Source organism: Camarhynchus parvulus, chromosome 4A (genome assembly GCF_901933205.1).
Source record: "Camarhynchus parvulus chromosome 4A, STF_HiC, whole genome shotgun sequence".
In the NCBI taxonomy this organism is placed as follows: Eukaryota; Metazoa; Chordata; class Aves; order Passeriformes; family Thraupidae; genus Camarhynchus; species Camarhynchus parvulus.
Window position 1 is genome coordinate 6,606,248 of NC_044600.1, and position 18,232 is coordinate 6,624,479.

The 18,232-nt window shown below is 39.9% G+C and overlaps 1 protein-coding gene across 5 annotated transcripts in view; it reads right to left on the reverse strand.

Annotated features, from left to right (window-relative positions):
- Window positions 1-18,232, reverse strand: part of LOC115914688 (integrator complex subunit 6-like) — a 40,040-nt gene that overhangs the window by 5,306 nt on the left and 16,502 nt on the right. For 3 of the 5 annotated variants that reach the window (XR_004061444.1, XR_004061443.1, XM_030967321.1), the window contains exons 3-13: window positions 16,323-16,472; window positions 15,811-15,900; window positions 15,313-15,496; window positions 14,369-14,497; window positions 12,350-12,513; window positions 11,143-11,295; window positions 9,404-9,536; window positions 3,534-3,628; window positions 2,666-2,776; window positions 791-1,006; window positions 190-313 (exon numbers count right to left, since the gene is read on the reverse strand). Coding sequence is in view for 3 of the 5 variants with exons in the window: in XM_030967321.1 (XP_030823181.1) it covers window positions 190-313; window positions 791-1,006; window positions 2,666-2,776; window positions 3,534-3,628; window positions 9,404-9,536; window positions 11,143-11,295; window positions 12,350-12,513; window positions 14,369-14,497; window positions 15,313-15,496; window positions 15,811-15,900; window positions 16,323-16,472 (1,549 nt within the window). In the remaining 2 variants the exon portion in view is untranslated. Of the gene's footprint in view, window positions 1-189; window positions 314-790; window positions 1,007-2,665; window positions 2,777-3,533; window positions 9,208-9,403; window positions 9,537-11,142; window positions 11,296-12,349; window positions 12,514-14,368; window positions 14,498-15,312; window positions 15,497-15,810; window positions 15,901-16,322; window positions 16,473-18,232 lie in introns of those variants that run through there. The other 2 variants (XM_030967323.1, XM_030967322.1) reach the window with 2 other exon arrangements.

The following is an 18,232-nucleotide window of genomic DNA, read 5'->3' on the forward strand; positions in this document are numbered from 1 at the left end:
TCACATCTTGCATGACAGAAGGCAAAGATTTCCTTTCTTCCCCTTCAGAGTTAAGAAAAGGACATTGTCTGACTCAGCAAGAGATGCAATGGCCACCTCTGCCCTCACACCAAGAACCACTACCTTAAGGAAAGAACAAAAATAGATGTATTCTCTTCAAACTCTTAATGAAGAATTGTGATTCCTTACCTTCATCCTGCCCCAAGATAAGCCTGTGTGTTTTCAGAAGGTTGGTTCTCATTCTCGTTAGCTGGTCTAGAAGACTGCGACGAGGAATATCATATGCATTTCTGAATGCCTGTGGCTTCAAGTCCTAGTTTTGTAACAAAATAAGTAACTCTCAGTTAATCCAACAGTTCTCACGCATGGAGAAATTCCACTAAGAACTGTAATAACATTAACTTTTAAAAAATGTTAAGTAACTTTAGAGCTTCATAACTGGATACAAGCAGCTCAGTGGCCGTCTTTTCAACACGACCTTATTCAGCATTAGTGCTTTCAGCTCCATTAAGAGTAAGCACATTAATTTGTGGATGAACAACAATAGCTGTCTTTTGCAGAGACTGGCACTTAAAACACAGTAATTTTCATGAACTACCACGGGGTTTTCAAACAGTGTCCCAAAATCAAGTGCAAAAAATCTGCATTTACTCTTCTCCCTCTTTATATCTATGCTGTACTCATCACAGTACAGCAAAGGTACTTTCTTCTACACTAAATCCATAAAAGTTACCCATATAAAACAGATGAGATTAACTGCTTAGTCATGCAAGATCACAGTGCTGTTTACCTTGTTTAAAAGTCCTATGTGGAATCCAGCAAATTCTTTAACATTCATTTCTGACAGTCTCAGTGGAGATTCCCCAGTGATCCCTTGCAGCAGTTGTTTAAAATCCCTACTGTGTACCAAGGAGAGGCCACTGGAGTGATTTTTCACTTTTATTCCAATTTCTTGTGGAACTTTCTTACCCACTGAACCTATTATCCGTTCCGATTCTATTTTTGTCTAAAATGGAATCACACCGTGAGTTAAAGAATCAGCAGGCACTGCACATTTCCAGTACAAAACACACAGTACATTAGCAGAATAAAACTACAAATTTAGTTCCCTGCTACCTACCCAGGGATACATTGGATTACATAGATTAGATCTCAAGCATAAAGAAATCCTAATGTGCTAGCATATGGAAAAATATTTAGCCAGTGTATCTAAATTTATATGCCAGTAGGAGGTCTGTGAATATTCCCTGATTTTGCTGCAAGTCTGTGACTCTCTTGTGTCCCTGAAGAACCATCTTTAAAAGGAAAGAAAAAACAAAATGGAAGGTAGGATCCTCAGGTTACAAAAAATTGCATTTAAAACAATAGTATTACTCAGACACAGTAATAAAATTTCAGTTTATTTTTGAACCTATGAACTAAGGTTTGCCCTGTATGCTTGCAAAAATATAAGGGAGAAAAGTTGCAATAGAAATCTGTTTTATGAGTACATTTCTAAAAATGTATCACCTCTCCAATTAGCACAGATTTCTTATTACAGCTACAGAGAATTTTACTGTATTAACTTCTAACTGTATTCAGAGTTAAGGTTTTTTTTACCCACTAGCAATACCTCCAAAGAAAAAAAAAAAACACCCAACCAACCAAAACCCCAGAACCCACTGTGATTGCAAGCCACTTCCCCCAGATCTCCTCCTCTGCACAGTTTGCTTCATTATCTGTGGGAAATTGAATTTAAGGACAGCAGGAGCACAGCAGAATTCTGGAATTGCCTGTGCCTATAGAGCAGCTGATAATGCATTCCACACATTCAAACTGTTCCATGTGCTGAGAACGCCTGTGAGAGCCACAGCAGCCATCTCCAGTCATTCCAACTCCACAGTGCAGATAAATCATATCAATTTGCATATCATTGGATTACCAAAATACCACAGGAAGTTTTATGTCTAGTAGAGGCTCAGTCATTCAGAGGCTCTGGGATGTATTTTGTGCATTCTTTAAGGCGGAGGATTTTTGCTTTTTAATTTTAAAGGGTGCTTCCCCACTGCTTTCTAGATATTGAACTGCTGTTTTAAGAGCTCCTCGTGCTAAGGAGGAAGAACTTCCAGGCCCTTACACCTGGGATGGCAGTCTTGGCAAAGAGAAAAGGATAGACAGGATTATTTCCCACCAGGTCACACTTAACACATAGACTCTGACCTGAAGGAAACAGGAAGCTCAGATATGAAGCCTGAACTGTGATTTTACTCCCCACGGACAAGAACATAGTAATTTTTTTTTGAAAATACGCATTGCCAAGGGAGACATGGAAATAAACATGAGACTGAAAGCAAGCCTCTGACTTCAGCTGTGAAGAACAACGGCAAGAGGAAGCATAAATCCAATTAATGATTATCTTTGGAGTTTAAAATCTAGCAAATATTTTAAGTATAGCTGAAGAGGTTTCATTTGCATTCCTCTCCACCACTTACAGAAGGCACAATCACTGGCTACAGAACCATACTGGATTCATCCATATTTGCAGGGGAAATGCTCACCAATCTTCAATTATAATATATGCTGCACACCCATATGAACTCCCACAGGGATTAACTGCTTTATAATGAGATTACCACAAACTAAATAATCAACGCACTTCTAATTGCAAAGGTTTCATCAATACTACCTGTTGGCTGAGTTTTTTAAGGTAAGAGATAACACTGTAACTAAGTCCACAATCTAAATTATCTGATATCAGATTTGGAGCTCCCATCATCCTTAGGGCTTTCTTTAATGGCTATAAGGAAAACAAAATACACAATAGTAAGAGAATAAGTATTTAAAAAAGAAATTTATAAGCTCAATTATAGGAAGCTAAGGCACATAGATTAGTGCTCTAGCTTTTCCACTTTTGGCCACTAAAATTCAAGTCTATTCAGATAACATGTGACATGAGTTTGGTGTCTAACTAGCTCACAATGGACATTATGCCACATCACCAAGACACCACAGAGCGTGGTGCCACTGGCAATTTCCACTCCAAGGCTCAGGTCCAGAATAGCCGGGATGATGCAAGTCCATATTGAGGTGCATTGTCCAAGCTACACGTAAAAGGTGACACAGTGCCTCCCTCCACCCTTTATTTGGCCCAGTCAATATCAGCTTCCCAAGCTGTAGCACTTCACCCACATTAACAAACAATCTAAGCTGCATTTTCCTTATCCAGTTAATAAAATAATGCCAAATTTGGCTTCTCTGAATGCTCTGAAGTACTTTTGATCAAAATTCATTTAATATTTAATGATAAGAAAACACATTTATTAAACACTTAATATCTTAACATAGCTACTCCTCCTCCTCAGTATTTCTACAAATTCTTTTAATTCTTAAAAATATCTACTCTCATCTACATACCTCTGAAAGGCAGAATGTTAACTACCTAAAATGCCATGATAATTATGTAAAAAAACTTTACTGGGAAGAGGTATGATGCAAAGGACTCTGGCCACACCAGCCATTATACCCCGCAGGATGAGATGAGAAGAGGAACATACCAGTAAGTAGTAAGGAGGCATTGTTTTTAAGTAGTTGTCAAAAGCCTGCCGCCACTTCAGATTTGGCTTAAGTTTGTGAACCTTAAACAAGTCATCTGCAAAAGGAAAACAACAAAACAAGGTGTCATTTATACAGTCCCAGACTTTTACCTTTGTCCAAAATCATACGTGCCAGGTTTCCCCCCGTTTTCTCCCCACACCCATCTCCCAGTGGGGCTTCCCCCCAAAAACTGCTCTTAACCTGAGGTGTGAAGGATTGGGAATCCCCACTCCTAGCTGCAGTAGGTAATCCAGAGCAAGTCCCCATTACAAGCAAACTTACAAGGTACACCAGACTTAAACACTGCACACAACTACCAGCAGCATGGAAGGTGCAATAGATCCACCTGTTAAGAGTTTCACCTCCCTTGCCTCTCTCTTGCACATCAGGGAGCCCCTGGATCTGATTAAATCAAACAACATTAATTTGGTTCCAGCTTCAGTTTCAAACCAGCTTTCTTCTGTTCAACCTGTATGATGAATTCTGGTCTCCAGTAAAAATATTCTTTGGCATCAAAAGGAAAGAATAAAACAAGTCAAATCAGGGAATTCTTCTGGACAGCTTTGCTGGACTTGCTGCCAACAGCAGCAGCTACACCTGGCAGACAAGGGGTTACCTCCAGCCACAACACCTGCCTCGTGCCAGGGCAGCAAAGTCTCCCACAGGTATAGACAAGAGAGAGAAATTAGCTACAAAAACTGCTGTCCTTTAAGAGAGGGGCAAGCAGACATTTCTTGCTTTGGGTAGTGTTTTAGAAGCACGTGGCTCACTCCAGGTGTGCACCTGGATTTCAGGAATGGCTGAGGTGAAGTGTGGGCCTATTTGCTGTGCACACTGTGAACTCTACACCAAACACAGCATCCTGCAATTTACCATTTGCAATTATGAATTATCCACTGAAATGAAGGTTCTTAGTAGGATTGTAGCATGCTGTCAAAGTGAGGCTAATGGAAGGATATGCAGGTCTGGAAAAAGGGATGTTCAAAAATTAACTGGGGAGAGCTGCAGGAGACAGAGATGCACAGAAGAGGGTGTGCAAAAGACAGATGTAGCAAAGAAATAGTTTTCTTCACATTGAGTTTTCAGGAAGATGTATTTGGAGAAGAAAATTTGACTTGCATAGCACTCTGCACAAATTGAACAGATGTTATGATACTACTTCCCAAGTTCTCATAGACAAACCACACTTGATTACAGGTATTTTCCAATCTAAATGAATTCTGGATTATATAAAAACCATACTAGAGATGCTACTTCTCCTCTTCCCTGGCCTGAAAAAAGTGGGCTGGAGTTGGAGAGGACAAATCAAAATTCCATTTAAAATCTCAATATACTTCAAGCTTAGCACTATTACACTATTATCCAAAAGAACCCGGGGTGATATGATGACATGTGGCAAAAAAAACCCCCTTCCATTCTTATTTCACAGACCTATTTCCTTTTTGCAGCAAAATGCAAGTTAAACTACACCCTTCTCAAAATTCAACACAAAACCAAAAACTTAAAAAGCAAGATGTTCAGTATTGTAGTATGTCCTAATATTTGACGGCCTATGGGTTGGTTGAGTACAGCTTGAACCTTAAACCCCTTATCAGCACTTGATTGGTGTCTCACTCGCTGCACTGTGAGGTTGTACCACTATGGGCACAGTGACACGGCACAGGCACTCCTCAGCTCAGCCACCTGGGCTCCCAATCCACAGCACACTTTTACTCCCAGATATCAAATGCAAAACACCTCCCTGATCTCTGCTATCCCAGGAAAAAATTCTCCAACCTATGCAGAGCTTCAGTTTTTAAAAATCAGCCTCCCCACAGCACAAACTCACTGCAGGAACTGCCACCTTCTCAAAAGGGAGGTGAACACAGCCACAAGTTTCAGAGAGAACTTCACCATCAGCATCTTACCTGCCTCTACCTTGAGAGTTTGAGACACACACTGTCAGCAGATTGCAACACAGGCACTTGAAAGGCACTTTTTCCCCTGTGCCCTGGGCTGCACATGATGATTTATACAAATAACCAAACTAAAAATAATCCAGTTAACTATGTCTTTCAGAGATTAAACCCCAAATTTTTGCAGATAAAAATCAAGAAGTATTGAAAAAAACCCTTACACAATTTAGTTTTCCTTCTACCTAATTATTTTCAGATACTAATATCTGCAAAGTCTACTTAATGCAGAATTCTCTTCATTTCTGAACTCAAAGGGAGTTAAAAGCACCGTATAATTGGGAACATGGTATTAGAAACCATTAGGAATAGGCTGCAAGCACCAACTCAAGGGATCAGGTAAAATCACACAGACCAGTTAACTGAAAATTCTATTGCAAAGTCTTTATCTACTTCAGATTAATGTACAAAACAACCAAATTGTGACAGGACACAAAACACACTTTTAACACTCAGTACTACAGAAGGGGGCTGGATGCACCTTTAAAGATCAGTGAACAGTTAAAAAAAAAGAGATCATGAGAAAGAGGAGAGTCAGCAGGTAATTTAAGTAGTTCAGCTGGAGTCTAAATTACAACAGTCATGCACCATGTAACCCAAAGTAAAACTTAGAACTTTTTTTTTTATTTTTTAAATCACCACTCACATTAAATTCTACCTCAGCAAGTACACCACCATTCCCTGTTGACTCCTGTACTTCTCCTAATTAGGCACTAATCCTCTATTCTAGGTAGTAGATTCATGATTTTACATTCACAGAAAACAGTATCCTTCCCTGCAAACCATCTAAGCAAAAATAAGGCACTGCAATGGAAAACAGCATCCATCATTACCTAAGAAAGGTGTTGTGTGACTGTTTCCCCATTGATACAAAATGTATCAGAAGTATTTCGCTGTTCCTCCCAGAGCCACAGCACGCTGTGTTCACGCTGGTGAGAACACAGCCCTTAGTTTCCGAAATATAAAATCATTACTTGCAGGTTCTCTCACAGAGCCTGTAAAAGCATCAAAGGAAGCTGTCCATGCTGCAGTCCTTCACAGGCAGACATTTTCTAAATGCTCATCCTGTTGCATATTTAGACCCACAGAAAAAGGGTATTTAACCACTTTCTCAAGGCATTTCCTGCATGGCTGTTTCACTGTTGCTTCTGCTGACAATGCACAGTCACTCCTACTGCCCAGCAGTGCTTGTCCTCCCACCCATGCAGCTAAAAGGAACCAAGGAAACATCTTAGGCAAGGCAGAAGGCATTTAGAAATATACCTCATCTTTACTTAGCTTTCCCTAAAATCCCTCCTTCAACTTCTGCTTCATGAACTTGGCTGTACAATGTTTCTAAACAGAACAGCACCTGAAGTACAACAGCTTTGCACAATCCTTCAAGAGGAAATTTCTATCATCTGTGGGCCAAGCATTCAGCATTGAAGCACGTCAGCATCTGCCTGTGAAAAGCTCTGCCTTCAGCAGCCTCCCACTGAACAGAAAGAACTGCAGCCCACCTCAGTTCTGGGAGCAAACCACCACCAAGCTACTCAGGACTCCTCTCTAGCTGTCTGAAAGCAAACTGGTGCTGCTCATCCCACATGTCCATCATGGCTGGAAATGGACCAGGGACCAGGGTTTCTGTCAGCCAACCAAGCACAGTGCCTGAGTCCATTAACACACAGACTGTGTGCCTTCACTGTTTTATCAACTCCTATTAACTGGCTCCTTTCCCTTACAAAGCTTCTGAATGCAGGCCCTGGAGTTAAACACCAGCAGGAGCTACAGCATTCCCAAATCCACTCTTGCAGAAACCAAGACATAAAATCACCAAAGCTATAGGATGTGGTACAATTCACCTCCTTCGGCCACTGACCAGTACAACTTCTTTCAGTTTTCTCAAGTATCACCTGCAACCTGCCTCATGCCTACCTATCTTACCTGTTTGTAGGGCTGTCTTACGTTATTTTGCAAAAAGAGACTTAAAACTTCACCTGCTCAGTAATGCAGGAGGAAAACAAAAATGCAAGCAAAAAAATCTTTAAACATCTTACTGTCTGTTTCTAAGGTTGAACACATTTGATAATACAGTACAAATATACAGTTGTAAAGTGATTTTGTCTTTGGAAGAGTCACCAGAAGGAACAGAGGTAGATTATCCATGGTACTGTCCCAACCAGTCCTCCAACATAATATTCTACCAGTAGGGCAGGAGCCACTAGAACCACACTGATCAATATGGAGGTAGCGGCTGAAAGGAGCAGACTTCTCCTGGTCTTGGGAATTCTCACATCCTTTTAAATCTGGGTGAGAGTAATGAAAAATTGGTTTTACACATTCCTATCAGTCCTCTGCTGAACCATCAGTATCCACTACTGGTGTGTATGAAGGTAGAACAGGAGGAGTGTTCCTACCTACAGAGCCAAATACAGAGTCAGTACTGCTAAAATCATCTACAAATAATTTTCCAGGCACGCTGCTTATCATCTCACTCATTTTCTGTGCCAAGTAGAAAAGGATCCAGATCTACTTTTGTGTTGAAGGTATATTCCATAGAACTTAATCCTACCATGCCTTAGAGACCAAGGATAAACAAAGCCCTGGAAGGAGATCTGAAGGTAACTCTGTGTGCTTGTATGAACAATATGGAATGCATGGGATTCATGACCTCAAGGAAACATCCACTTTACAACTCAGGCAATGTGGAAACTCCGCATTTTCCTTTGAAGAGCCTTCAGAAATATAAGAAATGGATTACCAGGTGAGTAAACTGCAGAATAGCACTACACACACTGAAAAGTGCCATTCCTCAAAGAGAAGGAAGAGCTTTACACCCCTGTAAAAAAAGAGGCAGGGGGAAGACAAGAGCTGCCAGGGAAGACTCAGCAGAACTGCAAATGTCAACATCAAAATGACCAAGGAAGTTAACTTCGGATCAGTGATGGCTTTTCAGCTAGTGGATCTGCTGCAGTATTTCAGGAACCACAAAGTCACTGAAACTCTCATCCTCCTTGCACACTTTGGGACAATTACCAGGCTGCATAGATAACTATAAAAGACACATTATGAGCAAGCACAAGTTTCTTCCTTTTTAGTTATGACCAGGATTACAAAAAAGCACTCCTAAATTGTGTTCTGAACTTTTTATTTTCCTAGAAATGAATAGAAAAACCCTGTGTAAGACAGTAAGACTCAATTCTTGGTCACTGTTCTTCTGTATCACTAAAAACATGCACAAAAACTAGAACAAAAAAGCCATAACAGCATCTGCAACTGAAAGGGTTAGTGACACTCTGGAAACTCCTCTCTGCCATTACCTTTATGCCAGTTACTCACACAGCACCTTTCATATTATCTTTCCTTAGAAAATAATTTCATTGTGGGAGTAAAAAAAACAAAACCAAAACCTGGTCCTTTGGGCAGGAAAGAAATGCAGACTGTTTCACTGCTCAATTCCTTCTTACTGCTCTGAACTGCATAAGGGAATTCCCTCTTCCCAACACCCGTGACAAACACTGCATCTCATCTTCCAGTAAAAAATAAGCTGCTACAAGAGCAACTGCAAAACCTGGATACACCACACCCTAAATGAGGGAAAAGAATGGAGGTTGAAGCTTACTCCAGGTTAAGGAAGAGGCTACGTGTCTAGGAGGTGAACAGCATCAAACATGCACTGGAAGCAGGTAGCTCTCCTCCTCTGCTGGAGAGAAAAAAAGGGAGAGGGGGTATGAAAATCCTCTCCTCCCAAAGTAAGTTAAAAGAGTTTGCAACATTCTCTACTCTCTGATCTCCATTATTTTATAACGTCTCAAACTAAGGCAGAACACCAACCATTATTGTTTTGCTTTTACTCTGGAGCAGCTGCACTGGCAGTGCAATGCAGATGTATTACCTACCTAGCAATGGAAGTAAAACAGGGTAGTTGTAAGGCATCACAAAGAGGTTTACACAGGTTAAAGTAGTGCTTGCTTTTAAATACCCAAACGGGTGGCCGAGCTCGCTGTATTTTCCACTGCTACTCACAAATACCTGACAAGGAATAAGAGAGAGCACTGCATTAGAATGAAGAATGTGAAGAACAGTAAACATGGGGCATTTAAAAATTCAAGTCCATCTGAATCCAACTGCATTAACACAGTAAATTATCAAGCACAGATGAATCTGAACACATCAGGGTGAGAGTATGGACCTACACTCCCCAGTCACCAAACTGAGACATGCAACATTTAGTGTACATCCAGAAAGTGTGGAAATGCTCTTCACAGAGAAATCTTTACTGCTTTAGTGGAACTACTGTGAAGTGATGCCCTGAAGAGTTTTTGAAATTATTTAAAACAGGTTAGGGACATCTGTTGAAGGAATGTTAAATAAACAAGCTATTTGAAATTAGTCTTCTGACTCAAAAATAGCACAACTAGTGTTTACAACACTGATAAAAAGAAATGCAAAACGTTTTTAAGCACAGAAATTAAACAAAACAAACAACCACTCAAGAAATGTCTTGATTGTGCCTAGTGCCAAAATTTACTTTATTTTTTAAGCGCACATATATGAGGGTTTTAACCCTGAAAAGCAATACATGTAAACAATATTTCAACAGGATAAAAATGGTAGATGTTCTTGACTGAGGCAAGCAAAATAACCCACATCTAATGCAAAAATAGTTTTCCTAGAAAAAAATAAACCTTGCAGCAAATAGCAAGTGGCTTTCCTCTGTTTTTTTTTCAGGGCATAAGAAACTGGGTTTGTTGCATGGTTTCTATGACAATGAGCCTATTTCTCTGATTTGTAAGGGTCTGATGTGTAGCTGGGAGAAGAAAAGCAGTTTTTGAAAAACAGACGAGTAATTTTAGTAACTCAGGCAAATAATCTCCCTAACAGAAGAAAAAGGACATTTTTGAGATTAGTTTTTTCAAAGTAACTTGAATTTTTCTTTTGAATATGCCTGTCATATTTTCAACTAAATTGTAGCATTTATTAGGGATATAAAAACAGAGACACCTCCAAATTCACCTTTCCAACTAAAGTATCATACTAAGCATACTCCTGGAGTACACATTAGGCTAATATTTAAAAGAACACCACCAAGAAGGGAGCCTGATTTTAGAGAGGACACAGAAACTTATTAAAAAAATTACAAAAGCATCACGTGACAAAGGATTTCAGCAACAGAACTTTGACCTCTTCAAGGCCAATCTAGTCAATGGGATCAACAGCTTCCATTCAATTCCCATTAGCAGCCTCAACCATCCAGTGAAAATGATCTGCAGCTGTTCATTAGGTAACATGATGGAAACTAGTGCTGGGTTTCCCTGTAAGCAAATGGAAGCCTGCAGAGAATTTCAATTTAGCCAAAAATGGAACCTGGGGGGCGTATTTCTTAGCAAAATGAGATGGACCTAGAAAGAGAATTAAATGAGATTACAAAGCCTGTGGAGGGAACACTCAATTCTGACTCCTAATAATTCTCTTAGAAAGGAGGTAAGTGAAACCTTGACATGTTTCTTCTCATCTGCTGCAGAGCTTGAACCAGACCCCAATTCTTCAGGCTTGCAAAGACTGAGGTACCCATTATATTTCTAGAATCAGTACTGATAACCCATTACATTTCCAGAATCAAATAAAGGGCAAGTACCTGCCAGCAGGTATGGGGAGACTTTCGTTCCAAGATGTACTGGGTGAGGGGTGAAGGCTCCAGCTCATACTTGTCAAAAGGAAGCTTGTCTATGACCATGGGCTCACAATCCACACAGGAGAATCTCACCACGGGGTGAGCTGTGCGTGGAGGCTGAAAGGGGGGAAAAGGGTATCAGTTTTTACATATTTATGGTAAACAAATCAATTTTCTTAAAAAAATCCACAAGTGGGTATTTCACCATCCTATAAGTCTTGAAACACTCAGTTTCCACAGTATTCCTTCGATGAAAATAAAAGACAAGCTCCCATAATAGAATATAAACTAAATATTTCTCTAACTGAAAAAAAATGCTCACACTGATACAGTTTTCCCACCAAGAGAAAAACAGGGTTAATATGCCACTATTTATCTTTATATTTAAAAGCCTTCATGTCAATTGAGCTACAACACAGGCTTAAAGGAAACTTCAACGCTTCTTCCCATCTTCAAGTCCACAGAAAAACAGATGGGAGAGGGCACTCAATTCACAAAGAATCTCTCAAAGAACTCCCTACAAATCTCTTTGTTTCCCCTCTTTAATCAGGAGGTGGGAGCAAGGAGAATGGACAGACAGTACCTTGTGCACTTGCAAAGTGCAGGAACAGAACATGCCTAACAAAAGAGAGATGTTTAGATAGACTAATAAGGCATGCCAAATGTACGATCATTTCAGTAAGAAAAGGAGAAATTAATACTGCTTTCTCCTCATTTTCTGCAGGGAGTAGCTCTACTGCTTCAGCTTTAGTTCTTCCTGCTAGTGAAAGAGTCCACACATGAAGTAATACTAAGGAAAAAAACCCATGGTTGATCTTCTTTCAAAAACAAATACTCCTTTTTCCATGTTAATGAATTTTATAAAGCTTTGATTAAAATTTAATAGGCTTACTATGATTTGTGCTACATGAAGTATTTTACAGTTCAATTCTTTAACCTTTTAAAAACATTCAGCAAATTAGCTAACCATACACATGGAAGGGAACTTTCTGGATACAAGAAATGGCACAGGTTACAGTATCCACATTAGATTACACCACTCTGTTAACCTTTTAAAGCAGAGTCACATCATATTATAAACAGAGAAAGTAAAAACTACTCTACCATTATCTATTTTCATTCTGTTCAACTATTAGTGTAGAATCCTTTTTTCTGTACTTATTTTACTTACCAGTGTTGGTGAATTCTGATCAGGCCAAAAAGATTCTGGGATTGGCCAATGCCCCACAGGAACACCCGTTTTAGGGTTAGGCCGTACATAAATGAGTTTATGACAACTATGCCACGGCTGAGAAGCAAATGAATTGATGGGCCTGGATGAATCAACAAGTCCATCTAAAATTTAAACAAAGCAAAATAACAAAAAGAAAATGAAAAGCTACATGCATGCCATTTGTCTGCTAGCAAAATTTCTGTATTAGCAGCCAGTAAGGCATTTAATTACTCTTGTTCCAAAGACATACAGATCTTTACATCAGAGGCTGAAATAACCTATGCATCCAGGTGTATCACAGAATCATCTGAGAAACATTACAACATTTGCCCTGATCTCCCTTCTGCTCCTGTGGCACAGCCATTACACAGTGAGTGCAGCAAGGCATATTCACATACTGTGGAAAATGTATTTGCTTAAGCTCAGTGTCTGACACAGCTCCCACAGGCAGCACCAAGCTACTGCTGCTGGTTCTGCTGCACCTGGAAAGGCTGAGAATTGGCATTTTCATTCCCACAAGGGCTGCAGTGCCCACTGACTGATGCTGCCACACATGGAAACTCGAAGAGGAGCAAAGTTCCTTGGAGAAGTTGGATCCATCTTGCAGGAGGCAGTTTTTGCCACATTTTTAATTACAGGAATTCACAGATCACTTAAACCGCACAGCCTGAGTTTAGGGGCTGCAAAGGCCAACATTCCCTGCCAGCCCACCAGCACAGACACTCCTGCATGCTGAGGATAAAGAACTTTGTAGCACCACAGATGTAACCAGCACTTTTCAAAGACTGCTCTTCAAAGCAAACAGCACAGCAGAGATCACCCACTTCACCAATCTTCCCTGTTTTAAAAGATTTTACATTACTAGCTTTCCTTGCTTTAGAGAATTAGCCAGTAATACTGTGGAAACATTTATGGTTACATAAACGTTTCAGTGACACATCAGTTTGGTTTCTCTGCATTATAAAAACAGTGATTTTTACAGCTTGGGTAAATCCTATTGTATTTCTCTCTAGTTTAGGACTTTCTCAATTTCCATAGAAAAGAAAAGTCTTGACATTTTTATACATTCATATCCACAGTCCATCACCATTCAAATGTGACAGAAATAAAGGTAACAAAACCCCCAAATGTCACCAGTCATTCTGCCACACAGGAGAGAACATTTGGGCCACCAGAGACATTTGGGAATTTGCTGCTGTGCTGTCCAGCACAGCATTATAGGAAAGCCTTCTTTAAATAAGCAAAAGGAGAAAACAAACATAGGAAAAGCTGATTCCAGAATGAAAGCAGGAACAAAGCTGGCTTTGGTAGAATATTCAGGTGATGCTAAAAGCTATTATGTTTTCTGATATTCCAGGATCCTAACTTCCTAAACTGGTCAGCCCTCTCCTCTTCCTTTAAGCCATGAACTTCTGCAAATCTGAAGAACTGCTTCACACGTGGAGTGCACTTTCCTCTTTTCCTCTTATACACTTGACTCAAGGGAGCAAAGTAATTCTTTGTTCTTTGCATAGTTTTTCACTCACAGCTAAGAACGTTCACCTGCATCTTACTGATCTGTGATCATTTAGCAGAATGAAATCTACAGAAAATTAAGCATTGAGATTGCTTTAGAGATGTTTAAGTGTTTAAATACACTACTGCTAGATTTAATTATTTTAAGTACAGTCCTGACAACACTTTAATTCAAACTTAAATGCTTCCTGCTAACATTTCCTTTCCTCAGCCATCCAAAGAGGTAAAAAGAGTGACACAGAGCCAGCCAGCAGTAGATGATCCATACAAGCATGTGCAGACATATGGCATCATTTAACTTAGCAAGGATCAAACTAACACTGGTAAAAGGTGTAAAATCCTGTACACTACAGGGAAAAGCTGCCAGGAAGGACATGGAAGACACTTAAAGACATCTACACACAAACAAAACATTTTATCTTAAACATTAGGAACAGGGGAAAAAACTAACAATCACTGTACCTTCTCCAATAGGAGCTGGGTCTGGTCCTGACTTCTCAAAGTTAATAACAACTCCACTTTGGACTTTTTGAACTAAAGACTCTAAACACTGATTCAACATTCTTTGTGTCCGAACGCAGTATGAACGACCTATGCAAGAGAGAAATTACATGGGGAAACAGAAAAGCAAGTTTTGAGAAATCTTACTTAAGGAAGATGTTTTATTACCTAAGTCACACTGCCAAGGCTTGCAATTTCATCCAAAATAACAGCAACAAACAAACAAACTCTGTACAAGTTTATGCAAAAGGCAAAGTACTTTGCAAATGCAATACAATCAAGAAAAAGCACCAAAAGCCCACAACCTGCTGAGATTTTGTTACTAAAAAGAGGCCACTAAGGCTTCATCAGGCTGGACCGAGGCCAAGTTTATAGAGGCCCTTAGGAAGGCCTGATTTCACCAAGACTATGTAATCTATCTGCTTTTGTCTACCCAAACCTCCTCCTCCCACACAACAATTTCTCCAAGCACCAATTAAAAAAAAATCTAATCAACATATCAAGCAATAGGATCCAGAATTAATTTTTTAAGATTAAATTTAGCTTATCAGCCCTGCAGCAGAATTAACATCTCACTAATAGCAGTCCTGCTCAATTCAACACTTAACAAAATTTTTTTTAAAACCCCCTCATGATGAGCAAAGCCAACATCCAGAATAACCAAAGAAATTCTTCAAAACCGCCTACTGCATTTAGAAAATGCTCTCACATCTAGATCTGAAATAGGAATATTGCTTTATTTTAAAGTTCTCCTGTGCTACTGAAATCCAAGAAAGCACCACATGGATTCACATGGACACAGAGTCATGCAGACAGACAAATCAAAGGTGAAGGTGAATAAAAGGAAAATAAGTATTTCAAGGCAAATGCCAAATGTGAAGCAAAGCAAAAAAGCATGCAGTTACCTCCTGTGACCTCACACATCTGTGTGATAGCAGATTCATCAGTAGGCACACTCCCAAGCTGCTCTGGCTCAGCAGATGCAGCTCCTGGCAGGCGCAGCACCAGAGCAAACAGCCTTTGATCCCAGCGGAATGGTTCTTTGGTTAGTTCACTTCCAGGCAAAGGAGAATTCAATGGAAGATGAAGCTGGCAAAAAAAGATTTAAGAACATTTTCCAGTATCTGACAAACCAGATAAAAACATCATATCTAAATTCATTCATTTATCTGTAAAAGACCCATTTCCTCCAACCCACTAATTTATCTGAAGTTCTCATCTCAAAACCCTTACAGACTATGAATTTAGGGGCTGGGCAGACACAGGATAGCTGGTTTCTATTCTCTATAAAAACAGGTCAACAGTGAAGAAGTACAATTAGCAGGAAAAAACTGATTAATATTCATCTCAGCATAGCACCAACATGCACAATCACAACTTGAAAGAACTTAATGAAAGTTTACCTCCTCTTGGACTCCAGCTGTATTTGTCAGTTTGTTTCCATCTGTGATGGTAATCAAAATAGATGGCTCCAAAAAGAACGGATTCCTTCCCTACAGACAAAAGCACAAGAATGCTAAGAGCAACCTTAACACACAGGATGAGAGGCTTGTATTTTGTCATTATAAAATAAACAGTAAGATAAGCAATCTTTCAAAATAATCCTGTAATTTAAAAATAGGTGTGGAACCACACAGAACTACACAAGATGGGCTACTTCTGTGCGTCTACAGTTGGGGCATTAATACTCTGCTTCTTTGTACTTCAGTGAGGAAAAAAAATGTCAGCATTTTCCAGGGTCTTTTCAGTAGCCATAATAAGAAAACATGAGTTCCCAGATCAAGCTCTTACAGAGAGCTATCCAACATTTAAAAAAAGTTAAATGCAAAAAGGAACTTGAACCACCAAAATCCCTCACCAAATATAATTTAAAAAAAACCACAGAAGACTATAGATAGATAGATAGATTTCTTACCTGTCCATAGTTGTCTATTCCAGACACTAATCTATTGAGATTTAACAAGTCAAACGATGACCTGAGTGCCTGACCAAGGGTAGTTAGTCCTGAAGCCTGAAGGTTTTTCAGTTCATTCATGAATGTTGCGTGGTTTTCCTTCCATCCAGCCTGTTACATAAAACAAAATAGCTTATTAGTTATTCTAGCAGCAAACTGCAATCAACTGCAAGTTGGCATTTATCTCTCTTCCCAACAAAAATTAATTATACTCCTGATTAACGGATGCACTGCACCATTTACATGCTGCACACACCTAATCCAGGTATGCACAGCTTGATGTGAAACATGGTTACACCTAAATGGGAGACCCAAGAAACACACACACTGCCAAGCACTGGAAAAACTTCGCATTACCATGAAAACTGCTGCAGAGATGATGCTGCTAATAGAAGTATTTGGATTTAGCATGTAAATATTTTTTTAGGAGAAACTGCCAAGTTTGGAAATCAGAAATGCAGCTGCCAAAGTAACAGCAAAGGTAAAACCAAGATAAAAGCACCATAATGTCACTGCCTCTGCTGGCATAGACCCATTTCCTTTTTGTCCTTTCTTCCATAAATTAAGTCTGGAACAAAAGAAAAGAGTGGCTGCAAATGCCCTATTAAGAATCAAATCACTGTTTAGTGTCTCAGAGTAACAGCTTAAAATTTTGGAGGTCTTTAAAAAAGTTATTGCTGACAAAGCCTAGGGATCAAAGGAAGAGCAAGCAATGAGGGTGGATCACCAACCAAGCACTCTGGACCCTCTGGTGAGCAGGCCCAACAGGTGTGATTCACATACCCTTCCCTTAAAAGTGGTTTGCTGCACTGTTGGAAAGCTATTTTAGAAAAGACCAGCTCACAGGGAATTGGTACAGGATTTAAAATGCCTCAGCTAAAAGCCTGAAAGTCCTGGATATTCCTGTAACTCTCAGCCTTGCTATTACAGCATACTCTCCATACTCCTGCAGCAAGCCAGCAGTTCTTCACCCAGGCTCACTCTCATCAATGTCACCAGAGACATTCCCTGTGCTCCACCAGGAATCCCAGCTCTGCAGACATGGACAGGATCATTTCAGACACCCTGACTTCTGCTGGGACAACATCTGAGCAACACATCTCCCAGGTGAAGCAGGTTCTCCTCCCTGTGCCCTGGCTCAGCAGCACCTGCTGCCTGTGCCAGGTTGGGCAAGAACACCAGGACAGGACCTTCCTGGGCTTTTTTAAGCTGCTCTAGTCCATTGCCAACCTTTAGTACACACTGAGGGCTCTGTGAATGGTCTTAGGATAGACATGTTCAGAATTGTAAAAGATAGAAGAATTGAGCAGAAAGGACATGTGATGATCGACACTTCTGTTGAGTTGACAAGCCTAAGCTGGGCGGATTTCTTTTCAGAATGGAGAACTATCATAAGATGATACAACAAAAGCATTTTGGTCAAGTTTAGCTCCCTTAACCAGTTCTTCAAGCTTGAGATTAATGCAAGGGATACAAGTGAGAAAACTTTGCAACGGGACAAAGAAAGAACAGACTTTCACCAAGACTGGTTCAGCTTTATGATTAAACTGCCCTGGAAGCTCAAAAGAACCAAGTAATTCTCAATAAAACATCAACACTCACACACAACCACAGCTTAAAATACAGCATCTCATCAGCAGAGCCACAGCAACCTCCCACACCTGTGGTCAGCTCAAGGCAAAAATGAAATGCAAGCAGAGAGTCACTGTTTTGGAGTAAAAGTGACTTAGTCAATGGTACTTTTCCAGAGTGAAATAGCACCAAATCTCAACAAGATGATTTGTCTTATCGTAAAAAAGCTTCTCTTAAACAATTTTAAGTGAACAGTTACCAAAATTGTTTTGTCTGAATTCTATGGATCCATAAACGTA